The sequence below is a fragment of the Pocillopora verrucosa genome, chromosome 1, assembly GCF_036669915.1.
Source record: "Pocillopora verrucosa isolate sample1 chromosome 1, ASM3666991v2, whole genome shotgun sequence".
In the NCBI taxonomy this organism is placed as follows: Eukaryota; Metazoa; Cnidaria; class Anthozoa; order Scleractinia; family Pocilloporidae; genus Pocillopora; species Pocillopora verrucosa.
Genome location: NC_089312.1, coordinates 938,554 through 951,775, shown reverse-complemented (window position 1 = coordinate 951,775; position 13,222 = coordinate 938,554). Strand labels below are relative to the sequence as shown.

Here is a 13,222-nt window from a genome sequence, read left to right as displayed (position 1 = left end):
TTCTGTGCTGCTCATGCGAGAAACATTGAAATGAGGAAGTTTCTTTTTCTTTCGTTTTGATTTCAGTTTCGTTCAAACTCTCGTGGAAAGATCGAAAGAAATCAAATTTATCTCGGAGTTAGTTGCTTTGGTTATGACATCTGAAATACTCTGAAAGACCCGGAATAGATACCTATCGATTTAGAACCTTAAACACGTCAGCAGAAAGCGATCTTTGAACAAAGAGCTTTATGACAATATATACATGTGTCTATGGAAACAACTATTATGGCAAAGTAAAGTTATTGACTGTGAAGGGAAGAATTAATATCAGCAGTGCCTAAATTAAAACCTTTGATTTGAAATTGCTCTCGGCGGATATAAATTTATTTTCTAAGCCTGTTAACTAAAATTTTACAAACAATTTTATTCATTCATGAAAGGTGAAACGTGATCCGACAAAAATTTGCGGCGATTGAATTTCAAAGGTAATGGAACGTGAACATGGCTCTAATATCAATAGTGGCGAGCTGTAGTAATTATGTCACTTGACTATGACGGAGCGTTTTTATCGATAATGTAAACATAAACTAAACTTGTGGTTTGGTACCCAATTTAGGTTACGATTCCATTTAATATTATTCCAATTGATTCATGAAGTGGACGGACAGGTGTAATGATTACAATTTCGATTAAGGTTAAGATGCAAAGTCTCGCTTCGACACCCAAAGCTCAGAGAAGGAAGAACAGGTGAGACCGACTATGAATTTCAACCATAATTTTACGAATGAAAACATTTCAAGAACAAATTTAACAACTTCAGACGGAGACCACGATCAGCAGTTCCCTGATCCCGTACGCGTGTCTGGGATCTTAGCCAACTTTGCCTTGAATGCGCCTTTATCTGCTGCGGCAATTTTGGGGAATACAGCAATTATTTACTCGATATGGTACAACAGCTCCTTGCGTTTGCCATCCCATATCCTTCTACTTGGCCTCACTCTGTGTGATTTTGGAGTCGGTTTACTGGTGCAACCTCTTTATATTATCTACCAGACTTTTTACATCGTTAATTTGCGGATGACATGGGTGCAGGCCATGATAGTGTTCAACGTCTTGTCCAACATGCTCTGCTGTGTCTCATTCCTCACAACGACGGCAGTGAGTATAGATAGATATCTTGCAGTTTACCTCCATTTACGTTATCGAAGGATTGTCACAGTCGGGCGAGTTGTGAAGCTTCACGTTGGATTATGGCTCTTCTCCGCTGTCCTCGCCTCCACTATTGTTTGGAACGTCACAATAACATTTTTCGCTGCACTCCTTATTATATCACTGTGCTTGTTAACTACGTTCACGGTTTATCTGAAGATTTACTCAGTCGTGCGAGGCCATCGTAGAGCCATACACCAACAGCAAAACCAGCAACGTGCGAGAACACTGCATCAGGCGAAAACAACCCTGAGTATGTTTTACATCTGTCTGATCCACGCTCTTTGTTATCTTCCATATTTTGTGTTTCTTATTCTTAGAGATGCCTACAAGCTCACTACGTTTACATACTTAGGAACGGAGTTTGCTCAAACAATTGTGTTCCTCAACTCTGCTCTAAATCCTTTGTTATACTTTTGGAGACTTTCTTACTTTCGCGAAGAAGTCAAAAGATCGCTCTCAAGTTGTTGTTCTTTCTCGTAGAATTGTGTTTCTTACCAAACCGCAAATTACAAACAATAATAGCCAAAACGATGAAGTAAAAAGTGAGTTCATAAATAAATTATTTAAAGCTCTTGCGGGAAAGTTTATTATAGACATGTATTCAGTAGACCTACATGGTTAGCGCAGGCGAGTAAATAAAGAAAGGCAAATAAAATTCCTTGTAAGGATCATAAAGAGACAGTGAATTTACTTTTAAGCCGGCGAAAATTGGAATAAAGAGGGAGGACATAACATTGAAAGTACAACCTCTCCAATCATTCATTTTTCCTGTCGTTATTTCTTTGCTGGAGCCTTTTTCCTTGAGTAAATAATTTAGATGGAAGGGAAGTCGTTAGGAAGTTATTATATTTTAGTTTCCCATTTATTTGGTGAAGGAAATTTAACTTTGATTAAGGAAAAGTCTGGGATTTCAGAATATTCATATATGTGACAACGATGACTTGTGTGTTCGTCTATTCGCTCTGACAAAGGGCTAACGGCTCGAAACCTCAGCTCAGCTCAATTTACGAAACTCTTTATCTTGTAATATCCTCCCCCGGAGCAGCACAATGGTTTATTTAGAAACTTACCCGCTATATTCATTTGTGTTTTCGTATTTTTTAACTCTGGAAAACCCTCTCGAACTGTTGGTACGAAACGATAAAAGGTTCTTCTGACCCACCCACTAAGAAGATTCAAACGTACTTTCATCAAGCATCCCAAAAACGTGTAAGTTAACTGTCACAGAAAATTCAGGAAATTTGTTCTCTTGGTTTTTAGACATAATTCTACTATGGTGTTTATGATAGAAGAAGGGATACACATATGTAATTTCGTGATCAAATTCATGAACGTGACTTTGGGTTTGACCCTTTGAGATAAGATTCTCTTGGCGAAATTCCGGTCCATAACAGAGAAACTGAATTGTATCCGGAAATCTTAGATTTTTCCAACAGCGTTCCAGGTATGTTTTTTGATATAATTATTTTTTGCTTTCGTCAAGTTGTGGGCGTAATTGTTTTCAATTTTCTCAAGGACGATGGGCTTGTCAAATTATTCTCGTCAACATGGCAAATCAGTTACCTTTCTTCATCAACAATAACAACGCAGGTGGATAAATTATCGTTCCGTGATTAGTTTTTTTTTCAGGCTACCACATTTGCCTTGAAGCTTAAACAATTAATATGTAAAAAATAAAGATAAAATAAAAAAGGTTAGTCGGGATAAATTGTTTGAAATACCAACCTGATTTTAGGTGCATTGACAGTCTCAAACATGCCTGAATATTTTTTAAGGTTAAAAACTGGCAATTTGTATTGCCAAGGGGACGATGAAAAGTTTCAAATAAAAGAAGGAGAAAATTGCAAGCTTACCTAAGTCTGAGTGACACAGGCGCAAAATTTTTCGTGGCGTTAAATCCCTCTTTTCGGTTTCCCTGAGCCGGAATATTCTACTCTTCTCAAATAATCCTGTTAGAAAACTGAAATAGTTTTAATTTTGTCGTGCTGATATATCATCTTGCCCAAAATAGCTCAGGTAGCTTAGAGAAATTTTTGATTGACAGTCGAAAGTAAACCAGGATTGCACTGGTTTTGCTATACTCTGCTCTGTGATTGGTCCAGAAAAATCGCGCCACTCTTTCAATAAATCAGATGCAAAACTCACACTAATCACGACTTGGTCGCCTGCGGTTTGCTTGTTTTTAATTTGAGTTATTTTTGGCTCTTCAGATTACTTTTCTTTATTCTGATTGGCTGATGTAATTTCTTTGGTTTCAGCTTTAATACACTCAATCGAAAGGCGCTTAAAAGACTAACATGACTGAACCTGTTAAGCAATAAACTTCATTTTCTCCGGTTTTTCAGCGCAAAGTAACCCATACAAGATAATTGAAGTAATGACAAATATATCGGAAAACGCGAGTCGAAAGCAAGATGTGTTTTATTTCAACACACCAAATTTTACGAACTTATTGTGAAAATAGAAGGGTTAGTTTAAAAAACCTGGTGCCGTGTTGGTGTGGGTGGGCGGGGGGTATCACCAGATAATTTGAGTTTGAGTTGATAATGTAAATTAGCTCTCACCAGAGAGTTTTTAAAGCTGATGTTTCGTGGTTGTTAGCAACCCAAAGTCCTCCCGATAACCAAAGAATACGATTGCAGGGCAGTAACCACTGCTTCTCACCTGTTGGAATAATCCATGGAAACTCTAAAACTTTGTCGGTCCACGGCATCACAATGAAAATAAAAGACCCCACAGAAACAAAGCTATCTTCAAAAATGCCTTAAAATAAACGGTTTGAGGGATCAATCATTATTTATCACCTGGGGAAGGGGGGGATCATAAAAATGTAATAAAGCCTTATGGGGGGGTCAGATAAATGATGATCGGTCCTTAACTGATATGTGGGCAAATTTGAACTGTTACGGCACTTGAGTTTGTCGCCTGAATGGATGATGATCGCGTTTGTTGACGGATTTCTTATTTTGATGATTTTCTTTAGTGAAATAATCAGACATTCATTTGAATTCAGGTAGCGACGTCGCTAAAGTCAACAATATATTAAGACGGCCAACCTTTTGTTTTACCTTTCAGAAGACAGTTTCCTTTTGTTTCGTTTATTAATTATCATCTTGTAGATAATTCAATTGAATTGAGATGTCGTTGTCTTCTTGCAAGCAATGTCTGCTACTTCAAAACATCTAAGATAGAACTTTTCCTTAGTTTGTACCTTTTATGAACATATCTAGAAGTTCTGGCTTTCATTATACACGTGCACTTGAATGTTTGTTAACAGTTTTCATAGTTAATACGATTTTAAGTAATTAGTTTCGATCATAGCACTATGGTGATAAAAGCACACTAAGTCTTTGGGCTGCATCGATCGAACCTTGGCCAAAGTCGGTAAAGCCTCGGAGATAAATGGATTTTTTACGCCAAAGGATGATATGTCACTAAGATGTTTCGGACAAATGAGGTTTAGTTTGTAGCGTGTGTTCCTTTAAGACTTTAACGCCACGATTCAACCATTTCCGGTTTGACTTTCTTGGACCATAATTAAAATTACATCACGACAAAGGAGTTTGAACTTCGTGTTTAACTTTGTTTGACATTTCCCTTGAAATTTCCTGTTTAGCTTAGGATGATTAGCAAATGAGGTCAAATGGCAGAGCTCGATAATGAACTCAATATAAAAGAGTTATTACTAAGATAATTGCCACTTTCCGTTTAAGCTAACACGAAGTGTAAAAATAGATTAGATCGAAACAAATCGAGATTAAGGAGACACGCTTTCTTAAATGTTCATCAGCATTCGAAAGACGGATTTAAGACACAGTTTCATGCAAATTAGAGAGTTCAAATAAAAATAACAGCCGAGGTTAATCTGCTTCCCTATATGAGAAATTCTGACAGAAATCGGAGTCTTTAAAACTCCTTCTTGGTGTAAATTCTTGACTGAATCAACAAGCTAACGTTACTGACAATTACACGATTTATACGACTTCATACATTTTTTAATATAGCTGTATCCAAAATCTTGCCTCTGGCATTGGAGAAGAATGTGCCATGTTTGATTTTCGTACGTTGTGTACGCTATTGGAATAATTTTTCCATAAAAAGCATTTGCGTCAGTCTTAAGAGGATTTAGTGGCAAATGATTGCTTATACTGGTGTTTGAGCGAATGTCACAAAGCCTTTGCCCGCCAAACGAAGAATCCATCATTAATTTCCTTGTAGATAACTTGAACTGAACATATGTAACCAAGATTATCTATAGAGATGTTTCGCTTACAAGCGTTCGTCTCTACAGACAATCCCTCTGAAAACAAATGTAAATAACAAGGATCTCGGCAATCTTTCCGTTTTAAAGTGATTGAATATCTCTAATCTTTAAGCATGTACTTGAAAACTCAGCCTTTCCTCGAGAGTTGGCTATATATCCGTGTGAATTTTAGAGCAATAACTCCTATTGGTGTTCTTACGATAACCTTAAACCAAGAGTTTCCAAGAGAGTTCGCTACATGTCTGTGTGAATTTTCGAAATGTAAGACTCGTAATATTTTAGACAATAAATAGCTAAATATCCACAGCTTCTTACGGTGACTCTTGCCTAGAATTGATGCAATCATCCCATCTCTGAATGACAGACATTAGAAAATACCACCTTTGAAAGTCTTTAGTTTAAGCTGATTGCAAGCATTTCTTAAATCATTATAATTACTCCACAATTATAAGTGTTTGACTTTCAAAGTGCCAATAATCCACTTTTAATGATATCCGTTGATATTAATCCTCAGACAGTTATCATAAACTGATAACATTTTTAATTACCATCTCGTTCTTTCCTACCTAACGATGTCAACATTATCCGTCGTTGCTATAAATTAAAGCGATACCATGCAATCATACTCTGCATATCAAAGTGCACATTTATATCACCCGCTTTGGTTTGAAAAAGCTTCTGGGGTTACAATTATGAAATGGGTTCTACCTGCTACTTTAGATATGTCAGTGGTAAATTGCAGATTATTTCGAGAATCATCGAAATAGGAACCGTATTTCATTTTTACAGAAGGAAAAACTTGGTGAATAGGAGTCCATACTACGCTAACTTTAGGCAAGTTAAAAAAAATCGACAGAAAATTTCCGTGCCAATAGAAACATTTCTAATTGCTACGATCAGACGTGTCTAATGAACTTTTCTTAGGAAATACCGTTTTACCGTTTTTACCTGCATTTTCATACATGCAGGCATAAGCATCTTTTGACTAAATTGACAGTCTAACGAAAACTTCGATCTCGGCCCACTCGAGAAATAAATCCATATTAAAGAAATATTTTATGATGGCATAACTTCGTAATGTTTTGATGGAAGATAACCTCTATGTCTATTACTATCTGAATGCGTAGGCTTGTGGCTGGATTCAATTGACTCACGGTGACTTACACTATGAATTATTTAGCAAAACACGGGCAGTGAAACGTTATTCGTAACCACAATAATGCATTCACATCATCGGCTGGTTGTTACCACCTGCTTGTATTAACCTGTAAACAAACAAGCCACCAGAATCTGGGGAATGTGTTAAGAGACATTGGCAAGTGTTCACTTTCTGACTGAATCATTATCAGCAATTTTCAATGCTATTTATTCTTCATAGTTGGCCAAAGGCAATCTCGTTCAATTATTTATCTTAAAATTGCATGCTCTACGGCAAGGCGGTTCGCGAAAGTTAACACGGAATTCACGGATGTTTTCAAACCATTTGCATTGCTGTGACAAGAACAGATTTGAGAAAATCGATTTATGAAGCCTTCGATACGGTTTTTCGTCGTTTTTCATTGCATAGACGCTGCTGGTTCAAAACAAACAGTATGATTCAATAAACGACGATTAGAAGATGAAAACAAAACTCGGATACAAAGAAAAGGCACACTCAAATCTTTCATAAAAAGAAAAACAGAGGTGATGATTTTTTTTAAAGTGAAAAACGAGATTGATTTATACAGAACATCCGACAAACTGAAAGTTTCACCCAAGCGATATCATTAAAAATTAAAGTTGTTAAGCAATTTGTATCTTGTGGAAGGCTACCAAAACACACAACACATCACAGTAACTTTGAACAGAATAAATTCAGAAGAAATTGTTATATAGACTGATTTTCAAATTTTGGGTCGGAATTATTTTCAATCACTTCAGCTAGGAATTTCTCTCGATACATTATCAACATTTAACAGTTCATCATTTGCAATAAAAGCTATGACATAATTATATTTATGGCCTATTATTATATATTCTCATCTGACGCCTTCATAAAGATGTGAACCCTGGAGCAGCTTTTCATCTTGCTGAAAAATTCCAAAAGTTTGTTTTCCCAGAGTTCCTGATTGAAATAAATATGTCCTCGATCGATTCTCAATGGGCACCTTTTTTTGACCATTTTGTTTCCTCGTTCAAAATATACTACAGAGTTAGTACACGTTTTTTTTTTTTTTTTTTTTACATAAGCTGCTTGTTGCTTATTAACACCTTTCGTTATCCGGCGAAGGACTTCTTTGCCTTTCGTGAACATCAACAATTTGTGCGCCATCGACGGATTCATCGTCTTCGTGTGGTTTTTTCGCGCCAATTTCCGCGGCGTGGCGCTTGCGCCATTTTGTCCTACGGTTCTGAAACCAAACTTTGACCTGGCTCTCTGTCATTCCAAGGGAATACGCCAACCTTGTTCGCTCAGGCCCGGCAAGGTATTTCGTCTGTTCGAAGGTTTTTTCTAGGGCGAATATTTGATGTCCGCTAAACGTTGGTCGAGTATGTTTCCGTTTCCCATCCGTCTCTCTCTCACCGCAGGCCGAATGGACCTGAGCCGCTGCGAGAAACATGCAGAATTGAGAGAATAAACGCTTATAGCTTTGTAAATTCGAGATTAGTGGCATTAGCTGTGGTTATATATTATGTAATTAGCTAAAGCCCGCGGCTTGGGGAAGAGCAGGAGGAAATTTAAATTTGCCTTGAAAGAACACGAATGCAGAAGCTACAAAGCAAGCATTGGTTTCACAGGTAAAATTTTATGCCGTTCAAAATCTTCAATTTGTTGCTACTCCAAGATGTCGTTTTATTGTGTACACGGCGTTTGTTTAGGTGTAGGCTTTTGTGCAAATAAAGAGCGCAGAGAGGAAATGAAGAGGATATGTGCTATTCTCAAGGATTATAGTATTTATTATCGCTGTACTGTCAAATTAGAAAGGGAAATAATGACCTGGGTGAAGTTAGATATTCGATAAAGTAACAAATAAAATCAACTCTTTGTGGGTGCGCTTTGGTTCAGGGAGATTTATCCATCCCTTAATTTATATTTCACTCAAGTATTTTTTCAGCCAAACACATTTTTGAAGTACACTTTAGATGTTATTCCCACACAGTCAAATATCGCATTGAGATTGATGTGATGAGATATTTAGTGTAATGCAAAAGACTTGAACTTTTTTCGGTATTCCGACTATGGCAAAGCTTAAACCTGAACCGAGTTAAAGCAATCAACAATTTTCCAATAATCAGGATGTATTTAGCCTTACCAAACTTAATGCTACCAAACCAAAGGAACCAACACGCAACAACTGCTTCGATGAATACGGCATAAATATTTTGGATAATAGTTATTGTGGTAAACAATAATTTTAACCCACTGTTAACCATGCGGGTTACCAGGCGATACCAGAAAATGCTGACAAGAGCAATAATTTGCTCAAGAAGACCGCGGACATGAAATTAAAACGTGCTAAGTGACATACCGTTGAATCTTTCTCGCCACTGAGACTGCAACATGTTGCTCCACAGATAAGGTACGTTTGGCCCATAGCCGTATCGGCGCTGTGGTAGGGAAGGATATGACCTGTAGTGAATGGTTGTGGGCATGCTTATGGATGGATGTGGATCAGGTTTACTCAGAATGTCGTCGATTCTGTAAGATGAACCAGGTTTGGTGACTGGAACTCGTGGAATCGGAGAAATCGGTTGCTTTATTCCGGGAGATAGTGGTGGGTATGGAGGAACATGTACAGAGCGAGATTTGACATCCAAAAACGGGCTTAGGAAAAACTGTTGACGTTCCATTGAAACTCTCTCGTGGATTGCGCTTTATAACACCAGCTCGTGTAGTGATCGTCCAGAGGTGTCGCTGTGCTATGCGTCTTTCGTCCTGCTTAAAGAATAAGTTAACATTAATAAACTAAAGTTGATTTAGGTTGTGATGCGCCTGTCAGCAGCGCAGCCAAGCGTTACACTCTTGATTGATAGGCTGTCGTAGCAAGCATTAATTGATATAGTAGGTTTGTAATGGAAGATAGCGAATAATGGAGTAGTTATGAGGCCATCGAATGCGTTCATTGGCTGATCGCTGACAGGTGTTTTGGGAGGAAGCCAGTGTAAAGCTCCTAAATGATTGAGGGCTTGTTAATAAATTTGCGTTCCACCTCAAGGTGATGATATCGCGCGAAAACAAAATGCTCGACCATTTGTGATCGCGAGGGTTATACAAACGCCCGGAAAAGGGACAAAAAAACCCTTGTTTATTGGCATCCTTTAGAACATTTACAGAACCGTTTGCAATTTTGCTTCTTGTAGGGAGCTCAAATGAACCGTATCTGTGGTCTATTTATAGACCAATTGAAAACAATATATTCGCGCGTCATTAGCAATTTGGCCGCCTTTCTGAAAAGATTGTTTGCAATAAGAGCGGTCCATGTGTTAAATGTATCCATTGATTTATTTCTCTTTCGTAAGTCAAACAATAAGCGAGCCAAATGAATAACAAAGAATAACAAGGAGTCATCTTCGAAGATGATAACATCCAAACAGGGTGCTGATAACAATATAAAGAAGGAATTATCTGTAATGGCTTGAAACAGATCCTTGATATATATATGTTATTTCAACACCTTTTTTAAAAACAATTGCTTACGTCTTTGACTGAACAATTGACGACATTTACTTCCCTTGCCTAAAAGAAATAAACACACAAGCAATTTTTCTTTTCATCCCGAAGGTTTCCTATAAAAACAGTGTATCAATTCACAAGATTGTTTTGATGCTGATGCAATTTCGCATGCACAAGCTGGAAAGAGATGAGAGCCGAAGAGAGAGTAAATGTTTTTGTTTTGCTCCAAAAGCCATTTCTTTCGCGTTGCATTGTCGGACAGGAGACATGCAAATCTTTTTGAATAACATTTAATTTCCCTTCATGCGATTATTTCTTTTCATAAAGCTTGACATGATGTCGAATAGGGGTTTTCATTTTATTCGAGTTGTTCGGCTTAGTAGATTGCGTTTTTTTCGTTGTTCTTCCTGCTAACGTAAATGAAAAACTATTTAATTAAACAAACATCATCGAGAGGACACAAATTGAAAAGTGTTATGAGACCTTAGTCTCCTGTGTTCTTAAGTCATAGAAATGACAACACCAAATATCCAACTGAAGTGATTCATATAAGTTAAGGAATTAAAGATGAAAGAGACTGAAGATGAATTTGGTCGAAAATGCTAATCATGTTGATGTTACTAAGTTACTTAGTTGCAATGTGACAATATTCACGATATGATAACAGATAACTTTAATTAAAGAAAGACAATAAAGTATCTCATAATAACCAATATTACCTTAACATTTTCAACTCAATGGAAATAAAGTTCAGTGAATTCAAGTAATATTGTCAAGAAAATTATCGATTGTATTTTAATCTTCCTTCATCTTGCTGACTTGCTGACAACAATATATACAAACCTTTGGTAAAAGCTAACTAATTTGAAAATTGAGTAATTGCGGTTTTTGACGGGTGAATAAGGTAGGAAACAGGCCAAAACAGGTGAAATGAGAAAAAAAAATTAATTTAAGATATGAGGCCATTAACAAAATATGTGAATATTTAGAATAAATGGCGGAGTGAGTATGCAAAAGCATATATTTCGTCTTCATTGGCAAAAATACGTGCTGGTTAACGTTGTAGATGTTGTTTATAATGCTAATATTTCTGACATGTAAAAAACCCTTGGTGATTGTGTAATTAGTCGCGGCTGAGCATCACATAAGTTGACTGAAAATAATTCAAGTAGTTAATTTGTGAAGAATTTAAAAGATGAATTTCCTAAAGCTCAGTTAAAGATGTAGTATGTAGAAGTATAGATGTAAAAAAAAAGCGGTGGGTTTTCGAGTAGTGTGATATTTTAATAGTCTGCAAAATTATGAAAAATGGATTAAAATAACACATCGATATCCGTTTCGATTCAATAAAGACTTTTTATGAACTGGATTTATCTTGGCCAGTGTGTTTCAGATGTACTCCAAAGTTTATAGAGCCTATTTTTATAATCATCTTATCTGAGGCCTAAAGTTTTTAAACTGGATTAGCTATTTTAATCTTCGCAAATCTTAAAAATATTGTTTTTTGAAGAATATATATATAGATATATATTTGAAGTCTATGTTTCGATTTTTCCGTAGTTCAGTGCTCGATACGAAGAAGTAGAGCACGATACATATTGAGATAAGGAAAAACAAAGAGACTATAATTTCTTCCCTACAAGCCTTTTCGTGATTACTCACTCATTAGGGGACTTAATATATATATATATATATATATATATATATAGTGTGGCGCATGTTAATTTCTATAAATACAGATCTGAGGATCTGGTTGTACATCAGATCAAATCTCATGGTCCACATTTTCCTTCCCCTTTTGATAACGCGTTGATTTCGCAGGGATAATTTACTCATTAGTCATTCTTGGGAGTAAAGGTTCACGTTTTGCACTGTGTAAGACTTACTATGAAGAAGACGAAAAAACCGTAAAACAGGACAAGGATGGCTAACGATAGAGAAGCCACCACTTCGGGAAATAATTATTAATTGCCAGAGGCCAGTCAATCATACCGTTTCCTTTGTCGAACGCAGAGGCAAATAATGCATTCACGAAACGCTGATAAATGACGATATTTTTGTCATAGCCGAGTTCAATGATTTAATGAATGCATGCATGTTTTTTGATTAATTAGCTTGTTCAATTTTTGTTATGGGAATCCCGTTCTAACAAATCAGGATCGCGATCCGTTATTTCCAACGGCAGATCGTGGTTACAACTGCGCATGAGCTGAGTACATATTGCAGTAAAGTATAGTTGGGCGGTAATACGCGTGCTTAAACCATTATTTGTAGGCAGATATGTGGAGGTGTGGTGTGGTGTGGTGATGGGCTTTTAGCCAGTGAAAAGAGAAAAGTGCAGCAATTGATTAAAAAAGTTTTCCGCATACCATATGAATTAGCTAAAAATTAATAGTTGTTTATTGGACGGTAAGAATTATCAAGGATTAGTGGGCCTCAATTTAGCTAATTAATCATGTCGACAACTTATTAGGAAGGATGACACGAATCATCGGTTACAATGACAAGATAAGCCTACAGAAACTTTGAGTGGGATGAATAAATTGTGTTCGATGTTTGACTTCTGAGAGATCACTTTCTCGTAGTTTTCAAGTGTTTCCTTTCTTTTCCTTTCTCTTAAGAATTCATCCAGGCGTTTTCCTTTAGTAATGCATTTACATCTTGTGCTAGAGTTAGGAGAACGACAAAATTATTGCAAACTAATATAGCGAACCTCATCTGTCATAAGAAGCAATGTGAGCGGAAGTTACCTCATCATGACAACCAAAGAGCTTACAGACGTGCAAACAAACATTAAAAGCATTAATTGCACGAGCGTATAAAAGTCAGTTTGACGTGTCAAGATCCTGGATTAAAAGATTAACGCCAAGAATTTTTCTATTGAGCTTCGTGTTTGATTCACGTGTGCTCCAATTTTCAACACTTTTACTTTTTTGGGGTTATCTGCGCGTAACTGGCTAGTTGGAGGCAGACTGTAGATCGCTTGGACGACTCTAGCTTCTTTTTAATCCTTGAATCCACTCTGTAGCTTTAGCATGAGGCAAATTGCACTCTTCTTAAACGCCTTGAGGGTTTATGAGTAAAGAGTTCCACATTGACAGGAAGTATCG

General features: G+C 36.8%; 2 protein-coding genes across 2 annotated transcripts; one reads left to right on the top strand and one right to left on the bottom strand.

The window, feature by feature from the left end:
- Positions 1 to 650: 650 nt before the first annotated feature.
- Positions 651 to 2,722, top strand: LOC131785451 (adenosine receptor A3-like). Its single transcript, XM_066172643.1, has one exon. It carries the CDS (start codon positions 742 to 744, stop codon positions 1,672 to 1,674), a length of 933 nt encoding a protein of 310 aa, XP_066028740.1. The 5' UTR covers positions 651 to 741; the 3' UTR covers positions 1,675 to 2,722.
- A 1,660-nt stretch (positions 2,723 to 4,382) lies between these two features.
- LOC131785500 (homeobox protein Nkx-6.1) lies at positions 4,383 to 9,443 on the bottom strand. The gene is made up of 2 exons (XM_059102395.2): positions 8,968 to 9,443; positions 4,383 to 8,045 (listed from the first exon to the last, which is right to left on the bottom strand). Exons 1-2 carry the CDS (start codon positions 9,287 to 9,289, stop codon positions 7,702 to 7,704), a joined length of 666 nt encoding a protein of 221 aa, XP_058958378.1. The 5' UTR covers positions 9,290 to 9,443; the 3' UTR covers positions 4,383 to 7,701.
- Positions 9,444 to 13,222: the final 3,779 nt, after the last annotated feature.

Excerpts from the sequence above, each read along its gene's own strand:
- LOC131785451 (XM_066172643.1), top strand. The coding sequence starts at position 742 with ATGAATTTCAACCATAATTTTACGAATGAAAACATTTCAAGAACAAAT.
- LOC131785500 (XM_059102395.2), bottom strand. The coding sequence starts at position 9,289 with ATGGAACGTCAACAGTTTTTCCTAAGCCCGTTTTTGGATGTCAAATCT. Across the intron at positions 8,046-8,967 it reads GTGGCGAGAAAGATTCAACG|CGGCTCAGGTCCATTCGGCC; the intron begins GTATGTCACTTA and ends TGTTTCTCGCAG.